General features: G+C 41.2%; 1 protein-coding gene across 1 annotated transcript in view; it reads left to right on the forward strand.

Moving 5' to 3' along the window:
• plpp4 (phospholipid phosphatase 4) overlaps positions 1-26,015 on the forward strand; it is a 73,314-nt gene that overhangs the window by 27,510 nt on the left and 19,789 nt on the right. The window contains exon 3 of the mRNA XM_084375970.1: positions 16,124-16,232. Coding sequence (XP_084232096.1) covers positions 16,124-16,232 — 109 coding nt within the window. The remainder of the gene's footprint in view (positions 1-16,123; positions 16,233-26,015) is intronic.

Below are 26,015 nucleotides of genomic sequence, written 5' to 3' on the forward strand. Positions count from 1 at the left end.
CGGCCCATCCATTCTAGCATCATCCCAAGTAATTGTGTATTTCTCTGGTTTCGAACATTGTTGGGAACATTTGTGATTATGTAAAAACACAGCTCAACAAAACACATAACAAAGGTCTAGTAGCTTTTAGACATTTTAATGCAGAATTGTTACATATTATATATTAAAAATATATAAAATAAGATGGTTGTACTGTATGGTATGCGCTGCAGTGTAAAAATTAACTGTAAAAAATGTCCCCATTAGTCTGGTAGGTGATGATATATTTGGAGCATGACTGCTGCTGAGGAGGAGTAATGCTGTAGATCTCAGAGGCGTGGATGGAGTGCGGAAGAGACAGTTTCTGTGGGAGCAGAGACAAAGATCCCGGCACGGCTTTACACTTCCTCCCATCGTGATATTTCTATTCTTATACATTCTCTGTCTCCCTCACCTCCTCTCTCTGTCACCTCTTCCCTCCTCTGCCCCTTTCTCAGGTATTTTTCTCAGATCTGCTCCATTACTGTCATTTCCAGCTTCATACTCTTATCTGCACAAAGACAGATGAGGGACTGAGGAGATGAAAGAGCCTTCCTCCATCACATACACTCGCACATGCACCAGTCTCCTGGCCCAAATCTCAAAAATATATAACAAGCAAGCCCCTCTCCTTCTGGAGATGCTTTCATCACATATCTGTGTGTGTCTGTTGCGTGGGTCGGTTGTGTGTGTGTGTGTCCCGCTCAGGCCCCTGGGTTTTGCTGTCAGGCCAGACTCTTTCCTTGATGACTCCTCCGTGGTTTGCCTTAGACAATGCACTGCAGAGTGATAGCTCACTTTTTGCCACAGCAAGGTGAATCACATCCAGCATCTCTGTCATGTAGGAGAAGGGAGGCTCGAGGTAGAGAAGGGTTCGGACAACTTTTATGACTTTAAGGTAAACTACCATTGTGTAAGTGAGTTAAAAACACAGTTGAAGAGAGAAAAACTTTTTGGAACCAACATTAAATGTACAGTATATCAGCCTTACTGGGGGAACACACGCGGGTGTTGTTGAAAAAGACGAGACCCTCCACACGCAGCGACTCATTAAATTGCCACCCACATGCCGGTGCACAGGTTTTTATTCTTGACAGCAGAAAGAAGCCCACAATGAACACTGGACACCACAATGAATGATCAAATCAAAAATAAAAGTTCTGCTTTCTTATTTACGCTGCAACACTAGTGAAGACAAGTGGAAAAAAGAATTAGGATGACATTGTTGAGGGAGAGGCATGGAGAGACGCTAATTGTAGAACACTCAGAGAAAGTGGAGGTGCATCAAGTTTGTGAGACTTAAACTTCAACTGAACTTCCACTGAAATCTGATCTTACAATGAAATCTGATGATTATAAACCTCTCGCAGGGCACACAATGCTATTCCTCCAGTTGGTTCGCTGTTATCAGACGGTCTCTTCAATTATTATTTCACCACCTGACACACCTATGGTGTCAACGGTCCACACTTCAATGTACGTTATGTAATTTCTCTTGGGCTCTAGCTCTGGTAGCAGTTTGATGGTCCTTGACTTTTTATTCTGCAAATGCAAATCTGGTTTAAAAGCCCAATGTGGTTAATGCTGCACTCACACAGGTGTTTTCCATTAATTCAGTTAAGCTGATAAGACCTCGTTACAGGACTGTAATACAGTACTTTATAATAACTTTCTGTTGTTTTTAGAAGCATGCTGTCTCTTTCACCTTGTGGAGTATCCTTGTCACATTTTCTTCTTCAGTGTCCCCCCTTCAACTCTCCCATGCCCCCTGGGGAGAGCGCTGGTTTAAACTGATTTCCTCAGTGTGCGTCTGTCAATTGCATGTTTGTTTAGGAGACAGTATTCTGCAGCACTTGATAGACACAGGACTCAGCATGGCTTCACACAGCTCTTCCTGAGAAGAACTTAATCAGCCAGAATAAAGTAAAACACCTGTTAGATGCGCAGGGCTTTAATTGGGATTTCCCTGACATCCCTGTATGTTAGTCAAATGTGACTGGTATCAGGTATTGTTTGTTTGTTTGTATGTATGTGCTGATTGTGGAAACTGAAAAAAAAGGAAAGTCATTTCATTTTCTTGCAGATGAAACAAACAAGTCCCTTAAGGCTTTTGAGCTAACATCACCATCCTTGAGAAAATGGGAAAAAGAATCAAGATGGCAAAGGGAGATTTTTCTGGAAGGGAAATCCAAATGATATCAGAACTCATCCCAGAGAAGAGTGGTAGGTAGGCAACAAAAATAATAAACAGGAGGAGAAATAAAATAAATCAGTTTGTATCCATGAAACCTAAATAGCCCGAGGTGAGGAAAGTGAGTGTCACGGTGAGAGAACATTAAGTATATTCGCTTAACAGATCGACTGATGTTTTGGAAGCGATTATAAATCCATGAAAGAAAAAACATCGCTGTGTGTTTGTGGAAAAAAAAAGCAATAGTATTTTTGTGCAGTGAAACCTCTGTGCATGTTCAGTATTTATCTGTTGGTGTGTCTGCATGTGTATGGGCACCTATTCGCAAATAAGCCTCTGTTGCTGCTAATGACCAGCTTTAACACTCAGTGGCTGTTGTTGAGGGGTGTGCAAGTTCACCCTTACATTAAATGAATGAAGAGGACAAGGCTGGACTATCTCCCCTGTTGCTGTCGAATTTGACATTTTCCAGGATGAACAGTGAGTATGACAGCACTGATAAATGTCATCCCAGTGTCCCGGTCCCATATCTGCATCAAACATCACAGCTAGTGTGAGTGATCAGGGTGTCTCTGTCTAATTCTTACCACCTCCCACACTTCCCTCCCTTCCCCTTGCCCCTTGCATGGTTACCCTCATGCCTAACTTGATAAACACCACACACATGCACATCCAAGTCTCATTATATACCTTTGGCTTTGAAACACTAGGTGCTTGCTTTTAGCTAAAGACAGATTTGTTAATTAACCTTTAAGGTGACGATAATGTCACCTTTTCTGCCTGCAGAATTAATTATCTGTGCCGGAGCAGGCCTGTTTTCATTTTTTTGACAAATACCTGTATCGAAGAAGGCCGATGTAGTCAAACTCGGACCTGACCTTTGTACTGTAGATTAGAATATATCAAGGTTAACTGATAAAGACATAATTCCCGTGTGTATTCACCCTTCAGCGACTGTGTTTTATCTACTGGATGATTAAAGCTTGAATACATTCTTGTCCTAAATGTACAGCAGGTAAAGTTTTAGTTTATTTTCAAGGAAAAATCCAGAAAACACATCAGCACTGTTAATTTACAGAAATTGTTACATCTGATGTCAACATGGCAACAGTGGGTTTCATAACAGTATCTAAACACAGTTAATAAGGCCCAATCCCAATTGACCCCTTACCCTTAGCACTTAGCCCTACCCCTCCATATTTTGCGTTCACAGAGAGTAGGTTGAAGTGTGAGGACTACATGGTCCTTTTCTTCATAACAAGCATAAAACAATCACGACCAGTTTACTGATGTCTCAGTAGCTAACTAGCTACCTCGCTAAGGTTTTTAGTGTTACTCTAATATCAAGGTAAAACAACAGATTGCTATTGTCAGCCAGTAAAGCACCACGGATGTTATCAGCTGGTAATGAAGCAGTGTTCTTTTTCATTTGATGATTTAATTGACAGCTTGAAGTTGTGAACGAATTGCGAGCGTCCATGCTTTTGTCTCCATCAGATAAATGGAAAATGGCATCGTGATAATGCCTGGATGGAGGACATCATTTTGGAAATGTCCGGTTGTAGCGTAAACACCATCAACGTCAACTGATGACGTATCAGGGTCTTGTAAATCTGCTCTAAAGGGCAAAGCGTTCACTCAAACACGAGTTGTAGGGTTTAAACTTTGAAATGGGATTGGGCCTGAGAATGCTTCTTTCAAGAGAATTTTGAAATCACTTTTGACAATTTCTTCATAAATGGTAGTCTACGTTAGCCTACTTGTAACATTACTTTCTTCACTCAACCCAACCAAAGGTGCCTTAGGAAAACTCTAAAGCCTCAACATACGTCACATATAAGTAAGCCAGCGAAGAAGACCACATAAATAGATCACAGAAGACAGTTTGACATCTATACAGTACAAGCTACATGCTATAATAGACACAAAGCAAATGAATGAAAATTCCATGTACGTGCTTCAGTTTCAAGGTTCGGGTTTTGTGCATGCTGGCTCACTGTAACACACTCATGACTTTCACTGACACACTTGACATTGAGTCATTGTTAATCTTATAAGTACCAACTGTGCTTTTTCCAGTGTGACAAGTCAAAATGTCTGCTTTGAATTAGCGGTAAGTAATTTTTTTTTTTGCTGCAAGTTGCATTTCTTCACTTTTCACCTCTTGCCCCCCAGGGGTGGCTAACATAATCAAGACTCCTCTGACTAAACTGATATCTCCATCAAACTCTTGGTAAGATAGTAAACTAGTTGATTGCCGAATTGTAGAAAGTGAGCATTACTGTCATTAGTAACTGTGACGTCTGTACATTTTAAATTGTAATCCCCCACACTAGTCATTTCTAACAATGTAATCATATAACTGTAACCAATTAAAGCCCTGCCCAACACTGGAGGTGATGAGTAGGCTTAGCAAGACTGTAATCATGGATCTCACTAGTTTTCTTGCAAGACCTTTATGGCATTTACGGCTTCTTGCTCTTGTATCACCATGCTAAATACCTCCATCATCATCATCATCATCCATCTTATATGTTTCTTGATGGGAGAAGGCCACAGAAGTGGGTAAGGGAAACCAACAGGTGCCTTACTTCCCATCGGATAAGCAAAAAAAGATGACTGATTTTCGTGGCCTTGGTAGTCCAACAGAAGGGAGGGAGATAAGTCGGCCACAATGAATTTACTGTTTAATCACTCCACAAATGAGACGGGATTTAGCTAGTGTGCTATTTCCCAGCTGTGTGTTGTGGTCATAAAAGGTTGTGTTTTTTTGGGTTGTTTTTTTGTGGTGTAGCTGATACAGCGGTTCGAAAACTATAGTTTCCCTGGTAAACACACCAACCTCTTTGACTTTCGCAGTGCAGTGTGTCTGGGCTATGGTATCGAGGTTGTCACTGTTGAATTTCATAGCTGCAAATGCATTTCCTATTGAGACTAGAAGAGATGACTGACTGAACATATAGACTGTTTCTGTTGGGCAAACTTATGACTTGACAGCACAGTGTGCTGCTCTCTCTCTTGTTAAAAGTCAGTCCAGCTCAACCAGCAGTCCATCTCTCTCTCTCTCTCCCTCTAATCAGCCGAAACGAGTCAGTATGATCATTCAAACAAGATGGTATTTACTTGAATATAATTACAATGTCAGGGCTCTGAATGATTGGATGTATCGGTCTACAGATTCCACAGAAAAAAACTGCCTCAACATAATAGGATATTATGTTTCATTTTCACACTATTTGATCAATATGTGATCGTGAGCCGCTTGTAATGAATACAAACTGCTGTGTGTAAATAATAAGCTCAGCACTGAAAATCTGAAGTGTCATAATCAACCGGATGCACCCTCCACAGCAAGATATTAATTTCTGTTTGAGACTGGAAACCATCAGAGGAAGGCAAATAGTATTAACTTCTGTAATTATAAGGCCCAGCCAAAATGACTGGCCCATTGGCAATTGAAATCTTGGCACCGTGCCTGTAAGAAATATGGCTAAGGCCTAATTAGAGATGTTGGTAGGCACATTGTTTGTTTAATCTGTACACTCAGCTGCGAAAATGACTACTTGTGGTTTGACTGCGTGATGAGTACTCCGAGTCTTATCTATACGCGCTGCGCAGAAGGATGGATGGATAAACTGCTTTTCGTCAAGAAAGAGTCCAGTTACAGCACGAAGCTCCCCTGAACCACAAGTGTTTTTCCATTTCTATTTGAGTTGAACAAATGTACATTTGCTCAACTCAACTAGAAATAGAAAAACACATAAATTCTTTAAAAAAAAAATAAATTAAAAGTTTGGGACAACTTCAACATTTCATTACAGAATATCTCCTACAGTACTATACTGTATGCAGTAGGAGCATCCAAGAGTAACAGTTTCCTCTATACAGTCCAACAGACGGAGAGGAGCTCAACAAATCTGATGAGCCGACTCCAATGGGCCGGTAAAGTCGATGCATTTACTCAGTGAGCTCAATGAATGCAAGTCTTGGACCTGTGGAGCATTTGCAAAGCCTGCTGGCAAATCAACTGTGCATAGCAGCTTGGCTCCTTTCGTTCCTGCTGCGAGTTGGAAACTTATCTCGCCATCCCCCCCCCACACCATGTTTCCTTGATTCCCCAATCCCTCTGTGTCCCTTTGGCCATGTCTTGTCTGCCTCAGACCACTGCATTTCCTAATGCTTTTCTCAAATACGGTCCTCTGACCTTTCTCGAAGTGTCTCCGGGGCTTTTATCGTGAACAGACACCTGTAGTCTCACCAAGCCAGGCCTCATTGTGAGTCTCATTATATTGTGGATTCTTAAATACACCTTCTTGAATTATGTGAATGGGTAATTAAAATGAAATGAATGATCCTGTATTTGCCACTGAATCCCACACTGGGGTTCTGCGTGACGAGCAAAGGATGGCGTTTTCTCCCTGCCTTTAGCCAACTTGAGAAGGCATATCTCTTGGGAAGCCAGAGCTGGCTGAGTGTCACTCAGCATCTGTCCCGCTCCCCTCCTCTCTCCCTGCCTGTGACAGGACCGGCGCTGTGCATTCCTGACACGTTCGGCCAAGGCCCTGACTGTATCCACTAACACGAACAGAGAAGGAGAGACATTTATTGCACTTGCAGAATTAGGAGTATATGATGAGACGCCTCTAGGAAAATACATAATGTCTGTTTTGAACACATTCCAGTAATGTGTTGATTCAATATGATTATGTTAGTTATGCAGTCTGCTGTATGGGAATTTTAGTTTATCTTATTAATATTATGAGCATAGATTTCCCCAGAGCGAGTGTATGACTTGATTGTTGGCTAACAATATAATTTAGCCATCTGTTTTTTCACAGGCTGTGAGTATGATGTTGGAAAAGGGTAAAGACTTGATATGCTTTTACTGAGAGGCACAATACTCCACAGCTCAAGGCCTGTCGCCAGGCCTCAGTTCTGTCTCCAAGCTTTAGCCTTTAAATGCCATAACCAGCCAGAGGACTTCACCTCCAGGTTTAATAGCGTCTGTTCCCACACATTCACCTACATTCCGGTTCCTTTCAAGCCAACAATGCAGCCTCAAAAAAGTCATGATTTGAGGTTTTGGAAACGAATGGGAAACGACAAGTTAGCCTGTTTGAACTTCCCTTCCTAAAAAGCACAGTTATGCCTCAGCCCTCCACAATCAGCACCATGCATAAGCACACATTAGTTGCCAAGGCAGCAGCCCAGCACTCTGGTCTACAGGTCCAATAATGAATGAAATAAAGCGACATAATTAAATCAGGAATGCATCCACAGTGTGTCCGTCGGCTACCCTCTTTCTCCACTGTAACCTGCTCCTAATCGAATTGCAGCAGCAGTGCTGTATTAAATCACAGATACCCAGTTGTCTTTATTTTAATCCAGCTGTGCCACATTTGGATTGGATTTTGCTGGAGTAGCAATTGTAGGATTTTTTTTTTTTCCGGCGTTGAGTAAGAAATGGAAAGTTAAGCAAAACGTGCGCTTGACTTTTTCTTCCTTTAACCAGTGTGTGGAAGTCTGTGAGCCGAGGATCACCTGCTGTGACTCTCATGCACCAATCATCACAAATTTCTGTGTTGGTTGAAACATTGTGACAGCATATTTCATAGATGCACAACTCTGAAAAAGCTGATGTGAACTGAAAATCAATTTATTATAGCCCTTGCAGACATGGGTAAAAAGAAAAGTGTTTTTGACCTACTTTATCAGGTTTTTTTGGCAGACAACACGCGCGCACTGAAATAGAACCCCAGAAATCTGGCAATTAACATCGACTTTGTTGCACTTATAATGGTCAGTTTGTATTCACACTGTAACCATTGCCAAGAGCAAAACACAGTACATGCCAGAAAGTGTATTTAAAGGGATAGTTCAACATTTTGGGGTACATGCTTTATTGCTTTTTTGCTAGGAGTTGATAATGTCACTCTTAGTACCACTCTTATGTGTGTCTGTACAGTAAATTTGAAGCTACATTCAGTATCTGGTTATCTTATTAGCACACATAGGGATAATATTGTGTGTGCAGGTTAAACAAAGTTCATGTAGTGTGGGTGAGCCAGGCTAGCTGTCTCCATGTGTTTCAAGTCTTTGTGTCAAAGGTGTTATCTGTAAAATATGGACTGAATTCGAGGGTATATACAGCTTCAAAATGATTGGAGGGAGCATATCATTAGTGTATCCGAGAACTGCTGCTCTTTGCCAGCAATCCTTGGCTGTAGCTAACTACCATTAGCTAATTAGCTCATGGCTCGGTAAGTGGTGGAGCCAGTGGCCAGAGTTTGCCTTGACCGAGACCTAGAATCATTAGGGGAGTCAACACGGGCAACAGGGCTCAGATCAATCGGGTATAGCGAGAGTTTTGAGGGCGATCACAGCTGGACATTGAACTCGGACTGGACACAGCCTCCAAGACTGCTGGAGAGGAAGGAAGCAGCAGAGCAGTGAGAAATATATTCATATATTTGTATTACTTAGTCAAGACTCTTTCAGTGGCATTTATGTAGTTTGTGTTTTATGACGAGTTAACAAGGCAATCAAGCTGTATTACTTTGATGCAAGCGAAATCTTTTCATTACATTATGTGCGTTTATTTTGGTCATTTATAACAGTAAAAGCTATGGCAGCTTGTGAAATGTAGCAAACGTGCTGCTTTGTGGTCTATCAGATGTGCTAATTTTAGTAGACATCTCTGCAAAACAGTACATACGTAGATGTTGATGACATACCGTCGAAGCTGTTGATTCTTCACATTGCGTTGATAATGTTCATAATAAGTCAGTTCATTTTCTATTTTATTTCATGTTTTTAAGCTAAAATTCTGTCCATATTATACAAATTGCCTCTTCTTCATATTGAATAAACAGATATCAGAAAATCAGAAAAATAGCAGAATCGCCTTTCTCCACCGTGACGATGTGTTTAAGTTGTTTCATGCTGCTGAACTGGGGTCAGATTTTTCTGCAGCAGTCCGAAGGATGCACGTTCTCGAGAGCCTCGTCTCAGTACCTCTCTCGCTCAGTTAACAGAGAGCAACAGTAGCTAACGTAAGTTCGGAAATGGAGTCTGCTAACATAAACTGATGAATGGCCTCCTGCACAACATAGAAGTCCCACAGAGCCCCTTTAACATTTTATTATGTACTGAGTTTGAAGTGAAGTTTTCAGCTTTATAGTATAAGACTTTAAACACCAATTTTACAGAAACCAAAACAGACCATCAGTTGCTGATGAAAGAAAAAATACTTTTTAAATATATTCTCACCGTGTTTTATTCACCAGTCTTAAACATGATCACCCATTTAATTTGAAACTGGTCTGTGCACCAACTAGAGGCCTCTGCTCCGACAGTCTCAGAGAGCTTAGAGGTGTTAAGTGGCCATCCAAGCAGTATGTTGGCGATTTGTCCTCTCCAGGGCAGCCTGTCTGTGTGCCATCCTCCACTGGGACAAAACTCGGCCAGGAATCAGAGAGCCGGAAAAATATTCTGCTCCAGCATTCTCTCTCTTCAGACTGCATCTCTTATTACTTCTCCTTGAAATCTCTCCGCTTCATCGTCATTTCAATACGTATTTTTAGACATGAACATATTGAGCGCTCAACATTCACCACTGACCATCTAGCTTCATTGAACATACCAGCTCTCCAGTTGGATCTCATGGCATGTAAGCAGAGGAATGGGAATTAACCAGTAGTAAATGGACCAGAAGAAGCACTCAACAGACACGGATTGGAATTTCCCTCAGGGCTAGACACAAGCTCTGATCCTAATAGCTTGTAAATCTCATAAGTCACAATATTCAATAGCTCTCTGCAATATAATTAAATGCTTGGAGTAATAAGTAGGTGGTGACATGTGGCTGCTTAGACAGAGATAAAGACAGTGGTGATTGCCCACCTCTGATTTGGTGGGAAAAGTAATTTCAAATTCTGTCCCAGATCCGGCAGATGGTCAGCTCCAGTTTTTCCCCCCTCGGACTCTTTACCACACTCACACACTCACACACACACACACACACACACACACACACTCACACACACACAGAGCTCACTTTTAGCTCATCTGATTGCCAAATGTGCCCACTGGGGCAAATTCAATCAAATGGGACTGGACAAAATGCCCCGCATCCTTTTGAATGTGTCTCTGCGTTGCATCAGGTACTTGAGCAGTCATACCTGTGAAGAGCACTGGTGCAATTTGTGACAAAGTCAGGGAAACAGATCAGCCTTTGCCACTCGGGAAGGACAAGTCCTGCTCTGAGCCAATCTGAACAGACCTCTGTGTGGGGCTTTGCGCCTGTGTGTCGTGGACATTGTAAGGCTCCCTGATATTTGTCATTTCTCTTGAGAAGTGAAGGTCACACGCTCTGTCTGCTGAGTGAGGTAGGCAGTGTAAGTGCTGCTCTGTGGCCTCCTGCACCTGTAGATAAATGCTCTGTGACTATAGTTTAATAATGGCTCTCGGCGTTTGGCTCCCTCTCAGCCAACTCCTGCTAGCAGATATAATGCGATCAATATTGATGAAATCGCTCAGCTTCAGACAGACAGGAACACACTAGACATCCAGCCAAAAGATTACTTTTATACTTTTTTTTTTTTAAACTAGTGACTTGCCTAAATTTAGCTTCTACGTCCCTCATTACTCAGCAGCATATTCAGCTAATTAACGGGAAATTTTACTTTCTGTCAAGGTGGCACAGCAGAAGATGTGTATTCCCGAGGCCTTAGCCACAGATTCTGCCCATAGTGCATTGAAAATTAAGGGCTTTAAAATGAGTTGCTCATATTGTTTTTGATGCTGTTGTGTGCTAAATCTCCAAGGCTCTTCAGCGGAGGAAGGAAGAGAGAGAGAGGAGCTCTTGAGAAATAATTCAGTTTTATTTCCTTGGCTGAGGCTGTGGCTTGTCAGATTTGGAATATGCATCGAACAGAGATGGATAGGAATGGGTGATGATAAATCGGCCCAATTGCGGAGCTTTAATGAAGAGGAACAGTGAGGAGGCAGAAACCTAAAAAGTCCCTGAGTTAGAAAAGGTCAGATGTAAAGATTTAAAGCCAGCACTATAGGGTGCTGTGATCTGCTCTTTGTGGAAATTAATGTGGATGTATGTGGCTTACTCTGTGTCCACTGAGCCTGAATTCACAATTAAACCATTCGCAGAGAAAAATGAATCCTGCACCAGTATAAATCTCTAGTTTTTCAAAAGTTTGACGCCAATATCGGTAACTTAAGAACTTCATACATTCATCTTAAGACTTACCACATTGTCAGTAAATCTATAACTGGGTTTTGCCCCTACAGAAGCTATTATGCCTTAGTTCAATAAAGTCTCAACACAGAGCAAACCGCTGATAAAACAGAATGACGTACTCCCCAGGCAGCCAGCAGGCGGTGCTGAGTTCAGGGCCTTCTCTGTGCCTCGTGTATATGGGCTCTTAGACAGCTCATCTATTTAGGCTGGTGATCAGGTCAGAGGGGTCTGACTAGAGTCAGCCTTTGTAGAAAAACTGTTTGGATTTCGGAAACACTAGTTTGTGGTTATTTCTACATTGTTAAAACTATTTCTTTATTTCCTTATTTCTCAATGTCATGAGAGCAATCTTCCCACAGGTAGCTGGGAAATAAAGAGAGCGGAGCAAACGTAACAGCAAATACTGTAGGCCACAAACAAAAGCCATCAATGGCAATCAGTTTTTTTGGCTTTTAACCAGACATTTCTTCCAGTGTGAATGTGCCGACTCTTGAGTTTGAATTACGCAGCCCACCATCACCTTCCACCCTCCTCGTCTGTCTCTCTCTCTCTTTGAATCAGGGTGATTACAATTATTTCCCAGCGGGATAAATTGGGGCGCATGCTGCGTCTGTCATTACCTCTCCAAGCGCTGGCATTAGCTCTACTTATGTGACTGTAATCACCATCGTCCTTCCTCCCTCGTACAGTAAAATGCACCCTCTGTCACCAGCCTGTAAATGATGCGCTTCCTGCCGCTTTCTCTCCAGCCTTTAAATGAAAATAAAAGTGAAATTAATTTCCACAAAAGCAAGGCTCTGCTATCCACCGAAACAAGGATGAAGTCTTGATTAATTCCAACTGTGTTTGACGTTCGGAGCCTGGAGCCCTTAAAGTGTGGCCAAACCATATTGGAGTCTTTCTTCTAATAAAGTTTATCGCCGGGAAAAGAGAAAAAAAAGAAGATCAGGCAAAAATTCAATCCGTATCTCGAGCCAAGGGAAATCCTTCGGGGGCGGTATTGATTTGTTGGAGAAGATTGGATACAAATTCTCCAGGAGAAGGAGGAATATAATTTCGTGTCCAAAAGGCTTTTTAATTTTGAGCTTATGAGATCGATCATCCCCTGCAAACAAGGTGATGTTGAAAATACAGTGGAATATGAAATTTGAAGCATCCACTGCTGCAACATTTTCTTAAATTTGTCATGTCAGAGATGCATTTACTACATTTATATCATGATATACAGTAACTGATGACTGCACAGGAAAAGCGGACCCCGCCACAACTAATAAAAATGAGGTATTTGCACAATGTACTTGCAGGAGTGACAACTGCAGAACAAACACTTCCCGTAATAGTATCAAAAATGGAGTTTGATTTTGTGGAACCATTAACTAAAGCCTGATACGATGGCCCTTTTTTCGATAATAATCAACACGTTTCTTTTCCTGCAGCAAAAGTCAGCGTGCTATGTGCATTCTAATGTGAACCCACAAAAGAAAATATTGTCAAGATGGATTTTATCTATCTAGTTACCTTGGGGGAGCCTCAAACTCATTAAGACGTAAAGGGCTGGATGCAAGATAAGCCTTGCAGAGTGACAGGTAGACCGCAGCAGCATTACATGACCCGAGAGCTCAGTGTGTGTGTTCATAAGCGAGGAGGCGGAGGTTGTGTGTTTGTGTGTCGGTTGAGCTGTGGGTCCGTCTGGACTCACTCTATCTCTCTGCCTTTAATCCCTGGGGACAAAAAACTAATGCTCCCTGTCACTGATATCTGAACAAGAAAGCTAAAGAGGGAACAAGCTGGGAAAATGTTGTGATTCAGGAAGCATATTGTGTGTCATTAGCAAAGTGTAATTTATCGTGCACCCCATATCGTAAATGTAATGCGGCTGGAATGAATCACGCACCTCGGCTCAGCAAGGTGTAAAATGAGCTGGTACTGATTAGGCTGCTCTCTTGTGAAAGCATCATGACACATAGTTATCAACGGACCAACAAATAGACTTTCCACAGTGGGTAGCATGCTGCTTGTCTTTTAGAGAGATTAAAAATAGGGTAATTGATTTTCCTGTTGCTTGGAGAGAGGGAAAATAACAAAATTTGTGGCGCATGATTCAACTTTTTTTTTTTATCTGGAAGGGTTTGCGGAAGATGTATGTGCCTTTTAGCCAACATTTCCATATTTCCACAGTTAGATGCCCACTGAGGAGCTGCACAGGATGCAGGACATCTTCACAATTCAGCCGCTGGCCACTGAGCCACTCTTGTGGAGCAGATGCGTGATAAATGCCTCGCTGAAGGGCATGTAGTTGTTTGGGAGAGCATTACTCAGTCACCATTTCCATTTAGACTGAAGTAGCTCATCTGGAGAATAACTGCTGGACCCAAGAATCCCTCCACAGACTTTGGGCAACTGTCTCACCTGCTTTTGTGTACTTATTTTTCCCAAAGAGTTTTATGATTGTAATCCAAGGCATCTTTAATAATTTTGATGATATATTTATTGCTTTGTTTTGCCAATAATACATGTGTGTATGAATGTAATAGATTTAACAGTCAAGCTGCTGACCTAAAAGGGGAAAACCACTATGTTTAAAAACCTTATATTTACATGTTTTGTGTGTAAATGATTCATACTTACCAACGGCAAATTACGTCCTGTTTAGCCAATGATAATTCTGCTTTAATTGATGAGCTCAAGCATTTCATCAAAACCACCTATCATGTTCCAAGGCCAAGGACCCCTTAGCTGATAGAGTGATGGAGCAGGGACCCCCCACTAAATATATCGTATACAATTCTGTTGCACACTGAACTTGGCCTGCAGTAACATGTAGTGCACTAGTTGTTGCGTGGCTGAAGTTAGGCACATTAGCTTCACCCTCTGCAATTTCTCAGGTGGTTTCTGAGGTGGAGGGTATGTCAGAGTCTCTTCCTTGATAATCCACTGTGGCTCACAGGATTAACACACCTGGGGTTAGTGTACAGTAACTGGCTAATACGCAGTTAGCTGAGTAGTTTACCATTAGGGTTATGTGCTGCACATTCACTTAGCGTGAGGTTTGGTAAGATTGCTTACATGATTGCATGAGGAGTCTTTGGTAGACTGTAATCAGTTGAATTATTTTATTTTATTTTTTACAATTTATCTCAGCTAATATGTTCTCAGTGCATGTCAATGTGTGTTTTTCAGACATATTAATTTTTTTTTTAAATAGAAAACCTTGAAAATATTATATACGAATTATTAAAACTTGCAGCAACTCCTCTAGGAGTTGCAGACACTCTGAAGTCTCAGGCACTGGACCTTCAATTGTCATAATTACCTCTGCCATGGAGGTTCTGTTTTCACCTGTCGGAGGGTTGATGGGTGGAGGATGGGTCTCGGCACAGAATAGACCCTATTAACTTTTGGTGCGGATGCAATTTTTTCTCACTTACTTTAAAATTGCAAGATAGGGTTGTTTTTTTTTTTTACATTTTGTTAATATTTCGATGAATGATGAAAAGATCTTGAAGAAAAAAATCAGGTGCACTGAGGTCGCTGGTATTTCTGAGTGAGTACAAAAAGGAAATGTTGGGCCTTGGCAGACGGATGTGCTCCAGTGGGTGCCATTCTAATTTAAGTGGATTTGGTCAAGTCTGCAGTTGCACTACAACCACTTGTAGCAGAAACTGGAAGTTTCAACCATTTGTCCATTACTTTCAACCGACTATATAAACTGTTCTGTTATTGTTCATGTATGGAATCACTCATCTAGCTAGATAAAAAAAAATAGGTCTATACATGTATGTTGCCATAAGTCAAGTCAGGATAACTGATGGGGCCCAGAGCTATGTCGCACACAGGCCCTGGAAGATGCATACATTTACTATTACGGGGTCTTGTTTACGGACCGTGAGTTGTTTTCAGGTTTCCCAGAATTTTTAGTGTGCAGCTGTAGTCGTTAGTTATTTTTAAACTCCAGAGGGCCACTTATCCAGTCAGCCACTCTGAGACACACACACACACAGAGTGGGATTAGATGTAACTACTTCCTCATTCACCTATTTTAATATCAAATTTCCCTTATGACAGCACTTCTGATATATATATATATTTTTCTGGAAGACAGTGTCCCAGCTTCACTGTCCCAGCACAGATGTTAAAAAAGATAGTGTTTAATGTTCTTAATATTTGGAGCCCTATATATCACCCTGGGAGGTACAGTATCTGACAACCCAACAGTGCAACAGAGCGGCCTGTTGAATTGTTTTAGAGCCCGGTGGCATAAAGACTTTGTATAGACGACACAGAACAAGGTCGTGTCTGACAGATCACTGGGTGACTGGGGAGGGCTGGAGCAAGCAGGAGCATGCTAATTTGTTCCCGCTCAGTAAGAGTGTGAATCAGCCTGAAACAGCAGAGCTCTTCAGTGTAGGTGATCTTGGGTTAAGTCGGCCTGCTTACATGACCTCAATTATGTTTATCCTTGTGGAAGAGCCAACAGGTCCTCTTTTCTTGTATCCTGAATGCAGAAATAGAAGCGTAATCGTACTGTGCAGACAGTAACAAAATAATAATATGACATGATAATAATCATATGCTACATGGTACTGTATGTTGCTTTGTGTGAAGCTAAATGCCTAAAAATGAGTCACTGACCAGTGTTCATTTGTTCTTTGCCACAGATTTACCGAGTTTCTGGAGCCCTTCGAGAGAGTGATTCAGCCAGAGGAGCTCTGGCTCTACAAGAATCCTCTAGTTGAGTCAGACCACATTCCTAAGAGGGTCATGTTCGTAAGTACCTGCTGTCTCATTAAGCATTCCTCCTGATCGCCACTAAATACATGGTCATTACTGCATTCTACATCAACTTTATCCTCTGCTTAATTCGAAGTAATCCTTGCGGTGCAGAAATCCTTCATTTAAGACGATCAATACCGTAAAGCTCTTCTTTCCACTGTTGGGGTGCAGCAGCCTGGATTGTGTTGATAGATATGAGGACGGCTCTCACAGAACTGTGGTGATTAGCGCTTTCAATGTAAATATCATCTCCTCTCGGACAGAAGTGGGTGGTGCAGGGTTAAGATGAATTTCTAACCAATGCAGCGTGGAATGAAAATATCTTTTCCTCCTGCTCGTGCTGTAAACACTGAGTTAATAACCCAACGAATGGCAATCATTTCTGTCCACCGCAAACAGTTCTCAGCGACAATACATTTAGAATACATCACAGCGGTCATTACGGAGCTCATTCTATTGCAGTTGTGAGTCATTTATTGTTTTCAGACTCGGATGGCGGAGACTGGATGGTTCCACTTTCAAAGAGTGATTATGGTAAAATATGACAACAGCGATGCCAAAACAAACAAGCTGTTGTTAAACCAGAGATACTTCCACTATTTCCATCTGCTACGAACAAAGAGCATCTAATGACATGAAATGGCTGGGAACCAGTTTTATTAAAACAATTTGAGTTTGAAACAGCTTTTTGGGAAATAGGCTTATTTGCTTTCCTAACGTGAACTTGATAAAAAGATTCATACCACTCCCACACTCTGGAGTATGATGCCAGAGCCAGTAGGCAATTAGCTTAGCGTAGAGGCAGGAAGTAGGTGGAACAGCTAAACTGCCTACGAGTATACCTACTCGCACATCTATATCTCACTAATTGGCCATATTCACACAGTGGCCACTTTCCTTTAACATCATGCCCAGGGTAGCTCAAATGTTGTACTGCTGTGTTTCAGGTAGGCCATATACATTTATGTTTATACATATTTGATGACCCATTAGCTTCTGTCAGCTAACGTTAGCATTCAACCACCTCCTCGCTAACATAACTGTTCGATAGTATTACATTTTAGGATAGGAAATTATTAGTTCTGAAATATCAACACATATCTTGGATACATTCATTTAAGCCTGGAACTGAAAGACTCTGGATGTAATTGAACATTAATGTTATCAAATATGTTGTTTAACCTTGGCCCGATGTCCCTCCAGCTTGTCATTGTCCAAAACTTTTCAGTTGCCAATCAACCGGTAAGTGATGAAATTATAAAAAAATGGTCAGATTCCCTGTGTTTATACGACCTGCAACATGTAACACAGCAGCATAACGTTAAACTGCATTCAAGCCTCCCACCCTGAGCGCAACACCAGAGGTAAATAGCCGCCGTGTTGAATAGGATCAATTAACACATTCCATCTCCTTTGTTTGGACCAAACACAAACAGAAAGGTAAAAACAGCAAGTTGTGGTTTAACAGGCAGTTCTGTTTCTGTTTCTTAGCGAACAGCAGCCAGGCGCTTTGACTTTCTGCTGTCTTATTGTCGCCCCGAGGTTGCCATGCAACCAGCAGAGACTCAAGGAGGTCAGAGCACTCGGCCGAAGAAGAACAGTTGCAACGGTTCTGTAACTTTATACAGAAAAACCTGAACATCAGGGCACCTTGAGCATAATGTGTTTCGTCTGAAAGAGAGTAGCTTTTTAAAGCTGCAAAATAATGAATACCTTCTACATTTTAAAAAAAACTTATCGTACAACAAAAGATGTAAAGATACTACAAACAGAACATAGAGCAATAATATAAAAACATAAAGAGAGTGAAAGAATAGATATAGTTTATCTCCATACTTGTCAAACCGAATGTGAGTAGTCTCCTGCTGCTAAGACATTACAATTTAGGCACATCTGAGCACTGAGTGTGCCTTTGTCACATCAAACATAAAGTGCCCTCCTACGTTGCTGATAGGTATTTAAAAAAAACTGAGCTGAATGAAACACTTTTTCTGTAAACCGGCTCTGAAGCCTGCATTCATCTGACATAGGAAACAAATCAGAGCAGTCTGCAGACAATTTTAAAGAGCTTATGTCTGAAATTGTGACATTACACAGACAACACTTTCTGCCCTCCTCTGGAATTGCGTGGAAGCGTCCAGTTTCTACCACCAGAGGCAAGATACCACATCTCAACTGCGGACAAACAGACCTCTATGCTCTGGTCAGGTTAGGGGTGACAGTGATCTGTATGGCAAAAGACACTTAATCAAACTATTAGTTGTCAATTTTGGTTTACACAAAAGGTCTCCTGACCATTTCTGTTTAAAGGCTTCAAAGTGTACTGCTCTGTACAAGCGCCCGTGTACAAGAATGATTATTAGAAATATCCCATCCCATATCACCACATACTGTCAGTTTTGGGGTCAAATTATGCATGCCCAGAAAAAAGTGCATAGCTCTGTTCTGAAAAGTGACATTTTGTTTGCTTGCAATAACCCCACCATAATCTAAAATAGGACAGACACAACATTTTTACAACAGTGTATATGTTTCATAACTAAGATCCCCACGTAACTTAACCTTATTAAGGACAGCTCCCGGTGCCCTACCTGCAGAGTCTGATAAGACTTTTATGCCTTCTCACTCCAAAAGTAAGATGGTCGTTCAGAGCAGGTCCTGAGTATTTGTAGTGCTCTGTGTATATCAGAGGTGTTAAGCCAATATGAAATTTAAACTCTAAATGTGTTTTCCATACTGATGCTCAAGGGCAGAAATTGGGTACTCAGGATGATTGCATTTCATGTTCCCTCTTCTCTTAGAATGAACTCTTCCACCACATCATACAATGATCAATCCTTCTGTCACGGGTTTAATACTGAGTTGTTATGATGAGGCTGACCAGGGCTGCTGTCCAGATGTAGCAGGGTTTGCCCTATTTTGTGTCACGCTGGAAGCAGAGGTCACGCTGGAAGCAGAGGAAGCAGAGTGTGTGTCTGAAATGCAGACACACACAGTCAGGTGGGTAGAATAACAAAAGGTGAGTTTGGAGTCCAAAACCCAACAAGATCTGAAATCCAAAAAAAGGCAAAGGCAGCATAAAACACAAGAAGCAGGCAGGGACAATACAAAGGACTAAAGAAGTATGAAAATACAAAAACTAAATAAGGTGCAAACCAAAGACACAGTGGGAACACAGTGGGAACACAGTGGGAACATGATGAACACGGGAAACACAGGACTGAAGTGGGCAAAACATAACAGACGAACTGACAAAGAGAGAGGGGAAGACAAGAACTTAAATACACAGGTGAAGGAGTGATAACTAATAAAACACAGATGAGGAGCAAAAAGGGCGGGAAAACAGACAAAGGGAGGAAGTAGAAAGTGAGACATGACACATGAGGATATAATTAGGCTACCAAAATAAAACAGGAAATGACAAAAAAACCAAACCATGACATTTTGTGGCAACAATGGCAGTTTTTATGACAATTGTAGCTTCATAATGGCATTAAAAAATCCTACAGAACATTTCAAGCTAATTTATTATTATTGTACAAGAAATATCTGCCAAGTATTTTGTATTTCCCTTCATAGTCCACTATTTTAGTTAGTCATAGTTTCTTTGACAGGCTAATTTGTTTAATTCCGAACAGTGGGTAACCTTTCTCTGCAGGCTAACTTGTCCAGTACATAATTGCTGTTTGATCAAAATATCAGATCAACTCACCTGGCAAAGACTTGCCTGCCCATTGCTTGTTTAGCTCACCTCTCTGCGAACTGACAGTGTTTGAATGACTGGCGCTCCGCTCTGTCCTGTGTGCCTCCACACACATCAATCAGCTGATTATGCACAGGAACAGCTGCAGAGTAGGTGGAGAGCGCTGTCAGTCAACTCACGCTTGAAACAACAGCAGTAGTAAACTTGGCTGCTCTTTAAACTGTAGCATATGCAATGCACCCTCCCCACCATCTAAACAATGGCTGAAAAGATTGAATATGTACAACTACTTTATGTTGAAGATTAGCTTTGCTCCAGTGAATTATTTAGTGAAGACTTTGTGCCAGACAGAATTTTACCAATGATTAACATAAAGGGCTTAACACATTAGCAGAAGTGGATTTGCTTAGAAATACAACAAAAAGAAAACCTTAGCTTTATATTACTCATCAACAAATCATTTGTTGGGTATTCATTATGAGCACTTAAAAGTCCATTAGTCATAGAAAGTCACCGCCAATTAGGCAGAAAACACACACCGAAAAAAAAAACCACACACACACACACAAACGCCTACAATTAAACTTCCCCCACCGTTCATCTGTAGAGCTGAGCATCCAATAAAAAGCCAAATGTAAACCCTTGAGCTTATCTACAGCTTATCTGCACTCTATTTCTATTCCTTTCCTCAAATCCTTCAAGAAAATGTTGACAGTTTATATTAACCTCAACGTCCATGAATCTTTGCTCATGGCAGACCACTAAATAATGAGTGGAGGAGAAAGCCCCACACCCACATCCCTCTCAGGGAGTCTGCTCCCAGTGTTGACACCCAACAGTCAGGCTTCTTCAATGTCATTGTGCTGACAGGAGCCCCGAAGGTGTGGAGAATTTATCTGGCCATTAAAAATAGTCCATGGAGAGGATTTACATGATGCTACATTGTGACTCACTGCGACCTTCATTAAGATATATACTTGCATTAGCCTGTGTGCCGCCTCAAGAGTCACTCTCGGATTCTCTCATCATGGGAGGGGCAGCAGTGCTCCCAGTGCATGTTATTTATTGTTGGGCCCAATGATCTGAGAGTACAAACCTCCTCATCAGTGTGGCAAGAGGTCGCATTTCTGTCCCTATGTGTAAACAGGCTATAAATGTTGGACACAGCCCTCAAATCAGTGCCTGAAAATGAAAGGAAGGAATGTTACACCTCCGTTTCACATAGACAAGGCGGCAGATTGCAACCTTTACCTGGCTGCAAATGTGGCGCATTTTCCATCTAAAAGGCGCTAGAGACTCCATGCAGCTTATCCAACGATAACCAAGTCTACGGAAACCCCAAAAAATAATGAAAAAAATGTATTTACACCCTTTGTTGAGCTGAAATTTCAACGTAGCTGCTAGGCTAAAAGCATTAGCTCGTGAATTCAGGGCTGTCGCTGTTTTGCACTTCAGAGGGGGAAGAGGAGATTTTGACTCAACGAAGAGTGTAAATAACGTCCTTTTGAATCAATTTTGGATCTTAGGGCTTCCCGAAAGTTGGATTACACTGTATGTAACCATTAGATGTTGTTTTTTTTTTAACATTTTAAGACAAGTCCCTATTTATTTCAGTTGTTTCAGAGAATGCTGCAACGCTTTATTGCCATGAGGATCCAGGAATATTTTGCTCACCTCAATCGTTGTTCAGTTAAGATAATGATTGAATTTTAAATTGTGGGAGAACTCATCTTTTAACAAGTAAAACAATCAATGAGCATTTCCAGAAGAGTTATACAGAATGCAATTAAGTATTCAGATAACTGAAAATGGATTGACAAATGCTTGTGCTTAACTGTACATTATAGACAGTTTGAATCTCCCTGGGAGCTGCAGATGTGAGTGTGGTCCACCCTCTAGGCCGGCACTCAGGAGAAGCTACAGATCAATTGTTTAATGAGATGTCTGCTTCGTTTTTTTCACCCCGTGAAAGAGACGTAACACTAACTGACATATGACCTTTAAAAAAAAGTGTTTCCAGTCACACCTAATCCGAGCAAGGTTTCACGGTTAAAGAGATGCACAGAGTATGCAGCCTTCGTACGGGTGTGTCGAGTGAACATGCAAGTAGCATCTAAGTAATGAAAAGAATGGAAAATGGAAAGACACTGATGTTCTCTTTTAATTGCCAAAAAAGTATTATGACACAAAAAAATCATTTAGATTGTCAAACCTTTAAGATGTTTTCGGACACTTTAATGTGTTTCCATGGCAACTCAAATCCTCATAAGTACTGCTTTATGACTCGTCACATCTTTGACAACTGTATTAGACTCCCAGGATTCCAGGATTGCCACTGCATAATTTTTAGGTTATGAAAATCTACTCTGAGTATAATACTGTCAGGAATCGTAAAATAAGATGTCAGAAGCTGCCAAAACATTCACCAAAGTCAGTTTCACCTTTGGTTCTGCTGCTACTCAGGATAGTCGTCTCGCCCTGCATACATTCTGAGAGGTGAGCGCCTCAACATAACAGAGAAATAGGTGTTTTTTCCCCCTCGTTGGATTCCCTCACAATTTCAGTGATGAAGTGGAGCTGCTGTGACAGAAAGGGCGCTCAGTGCATTTTTGGCAAACTTGATGGATGTCACTAGCTGCTTACATGCCACAGCTTTGTTGCTTTAATCATTTTCCGCCAGGAAACAGTTTGGAAATCTGTGTCTATCTTTTTTAGGTTGTTTCTTCTGAGCAATGTCTACCTTTATAGCCAGCGCGGCGTCTACAAGCTAGTCATTCTACCCACTATGCAGTGTGCAGTAAATGCCTCAGTGGAGCAAGACAGCGTTAATAATGTTTGCACCTGCATGTGCAACCAAACAGTTCATCAAAAGCCTATATTGGGATACTGCTATGTTACATTATGCCTTGAAATGCTGTTTTGCACTTAATGTAAGGCACCAGCTCGTCTCCCTGTGGTCCAAACTCTAGTACTTCTGTTACATGATAATAAACATTTTGTTCATCACTTGCACAGCTCTAATTGTGTTACATTGAGAAAGTGGTTGTTCAGTTTTTATCATACAATCATTCTGATGTGCATTGATTTCTGACCCTGCTTTCCCAGTGAGTGGAAGGTTGGGTTAGGATGTAACAGTCAGAATTTATTCCTTCACCAGGGAACGAGAACAAGACATTACATTACACCACCTTTATTAATGTTCTGAGATTTATACTATAACTTGGTCTTAAGATCATTCCCGATGGTGTGCTTATGTTTGATTCATAAAATCAGATTTTTTATGCTCATATGCTGAGCATAAAAAATCTAAATCTTGCTTGAGCAGGTTCGAAGAATCCCATTTGTAACTTATGCAACTGTGATCCATAAGTCTCAAATCAATTTAAATTGATGGCACCTGCCTTGGGATTTCCCCTTATGTAATGCCAGCTCGACTTGAGGTAGGTGTCCACAGGGGACGCAAGGGCACACAACACTTTCCAATTTCGAACGCTTGACCAAAACAGGCTACACCCTCCGACAACCATGCAATACTCACTAGCTGCGCCTGACTCAAAGAATGCCACACAGCGATGGCAGAGGAGATAGAAGACAGGCAACACGTATAAATCAGAGGACTAAATACTGGGTTAACAAAGGCCAAAAACGCAGCAGGGGAGTGTGTCGCCTTTGTACGTTGTGCATAAAGCTCATGCAAAACTGTCCACAGGCTCGGACATATTAATGCGTCTCAAACAACAAATGCCATAACCCTGCATTTAACCAGTAGGAAAATCAATTATGTCAAGTCTAGACGTTGAAATAAGATCATTTCCACATTTTATAAAATTGTCTTTTTATGAATAACTACATATGGTTTTCCACTTAAGAAGTCATATTTCAGGTCAACATTGATTTTAAGTCCGTTTTAGAAATGAGAACTATTGATCAGCTGCTTAAGTGATGAATTCTTAATGGTATTTCAATGAGGATTTGGTGTCAGATTGATGTATGAAAAGAGAACAGCTATTCCAATGATTCAAAGCACGAATAATTAAGTTTTTAAGATATTAGTTTTTTGAGCAAGGATACATGATTTGGCCCTCACCTGCTGCTCCAGTGAAATAACTGTGAGAGTTACTAAATGTGATCATTTGACTGTAAAAACTTGGGTTAAGTGGTACAAATGCTGTCGCTGAAGAATGTAACTGTTCCTATAAGGCAAACCTTCTCTCTGCTGGTAACCATGAGTTCACTATGCATGCTGTCTGCACTTATTCTCATAGGATAATGTAAGAGTAGTCAAGCAGCTCTGTTTTGGGCAATTAGCAGTTTCTTAAGTACGCAGAAGGCCATGCAGATGAGTAGTTCAGGTGGATTAAAATGAAAGATTTACTACTTTTCCCAGAATGTGTGCTGGAACATAAGGGAGGCGTTTTCTTGCCAAGGAAATGCTGTTGCCCATTTTTCTTAGAGTCGCGCCAATGTGCTTTACCCCTGACAGTCAAGTAATGATCTATATAATCTACATTTATATTTATATAACTACATGAAACTAAGCCTCTGGCGCATGAGTACCATACACATCAACTCAGTTCAGATTTCTGTCTTCTTCCAAAAAACATTCCTTGAACATTTTCTTATGTATAATTCTGACACCCCACGCAGGGATTTTGGTTTCCCTGGTATTTTCTGTCATGTCAGTGTCACTGAACACCACAGGAAGAGAGACATATTGAGTGCAGCGCTCAGGAGCATTTTTGTAAATATGATCGATGCATGTAGCTGCAGATGTATGATCAGCACTGTCAGTAACAACCCTGGTGGGTTAAGAAATCATTACAAGCATGGACTAATAATACCTAATGACTAATGATAACTTCATTTTCACTGGGCATTGACTCGCGAGGCAGTTGATATTCATGTCCCCTAGTGAGGTAAATCTCACTATTCACATCTGCAACTCTATCAGTCAGCTCACATAAGTCATTCAGATATTGAATTCCTGTGCCTGCAGCAACAGCCTGCAGAGTGGCTTTAGGTGAGGAAGATGTACTCTGACCCATAAAGATAGTTATTTGGCATGAACTCAGCCCACAGTGTTGCAGGAAAATTATTTTTTGATATATACTGCTACACCACCTCCCTGAAAATGTTATTGGCATCAATGGATACCTCTGGATCGTAACATCCAAGTGGTTCTCAGAAACGGCCAAGAGGAGGCTGGTATTATCCTGAGTAAGATCGTTCAGTTCATGCACCTTATTTCTGTCACTGCAGATATTTAGATAAGCAATCCTCAGGCCCTAGTCGTAGATGTTATGATGCTGAATTTCTGGATTTGAAGTGTGTCTTTACATTTATGAGGGAGTGACATTAAACGGCTGAACATGAATCATGGAAAGTAAGAGGGAATAAGACTGTCTGTTAGAGATTGTCAGTGTGTTTATTTCCAAGATGTCCATCAGCAGACGTGTCATGGAATAATCCTTCCTCCACGATCAATTAGTCCCTGCAGGTCATTCATCGAACTTATCCAGTTTGATGATGTCACTGATAAGAACTTTCACTGCCTCCTGTGTCGGCCCATGAATACTTTGCATAAGTCACCTGGATCTTGCTTTGTCTTCCTAATATGCATGCTCCCCTGGCAAGTATTTAATTACTATTGATTATTTTGTAATTTGTATTTTTCCTGGCAATGATCTTTTAAAACGTATTTTATCCCCATGTAAGACACATTTTTATCCCCAGGTGTAACTATAGAAAAAAGCTGTACAACAACGAGCCTAATCACAGTCTTTGGCTTTGGATCTGTCTCTCTTCTACTATAAACTGTTGCTTGTAAAGTTAAAGATTTTAGAACTTAGACTCCACGGCACCTAAATTTATCACTTTTGAAAAGGGCATCTGCTAAAAGCCCATTCTTCTTGTTACCTGAAAGAACTGTTCACCGTTCAGCTCCCCCACTTGCACATAACTTGGCATTTCACTCAGTCTGTCAGTGGTCGCATTGACTGACAGAAAATGCCTGGGATGAACCTCTGAAATTGCAGCCTCCCACCATCAAGACATCCTGATTAGCCACTTCAAAT

Source organism: Pagrus pagrus (assembly GCF_965226575.1).
Source record: "Pagrus pagrus genome assembly, chromosome: 15".
NCBI lineage: Eukaryota > Metazoa > Chordata > Actinopteri > Spariformes > Sparidae > Pagrus > Pagrus pagrus.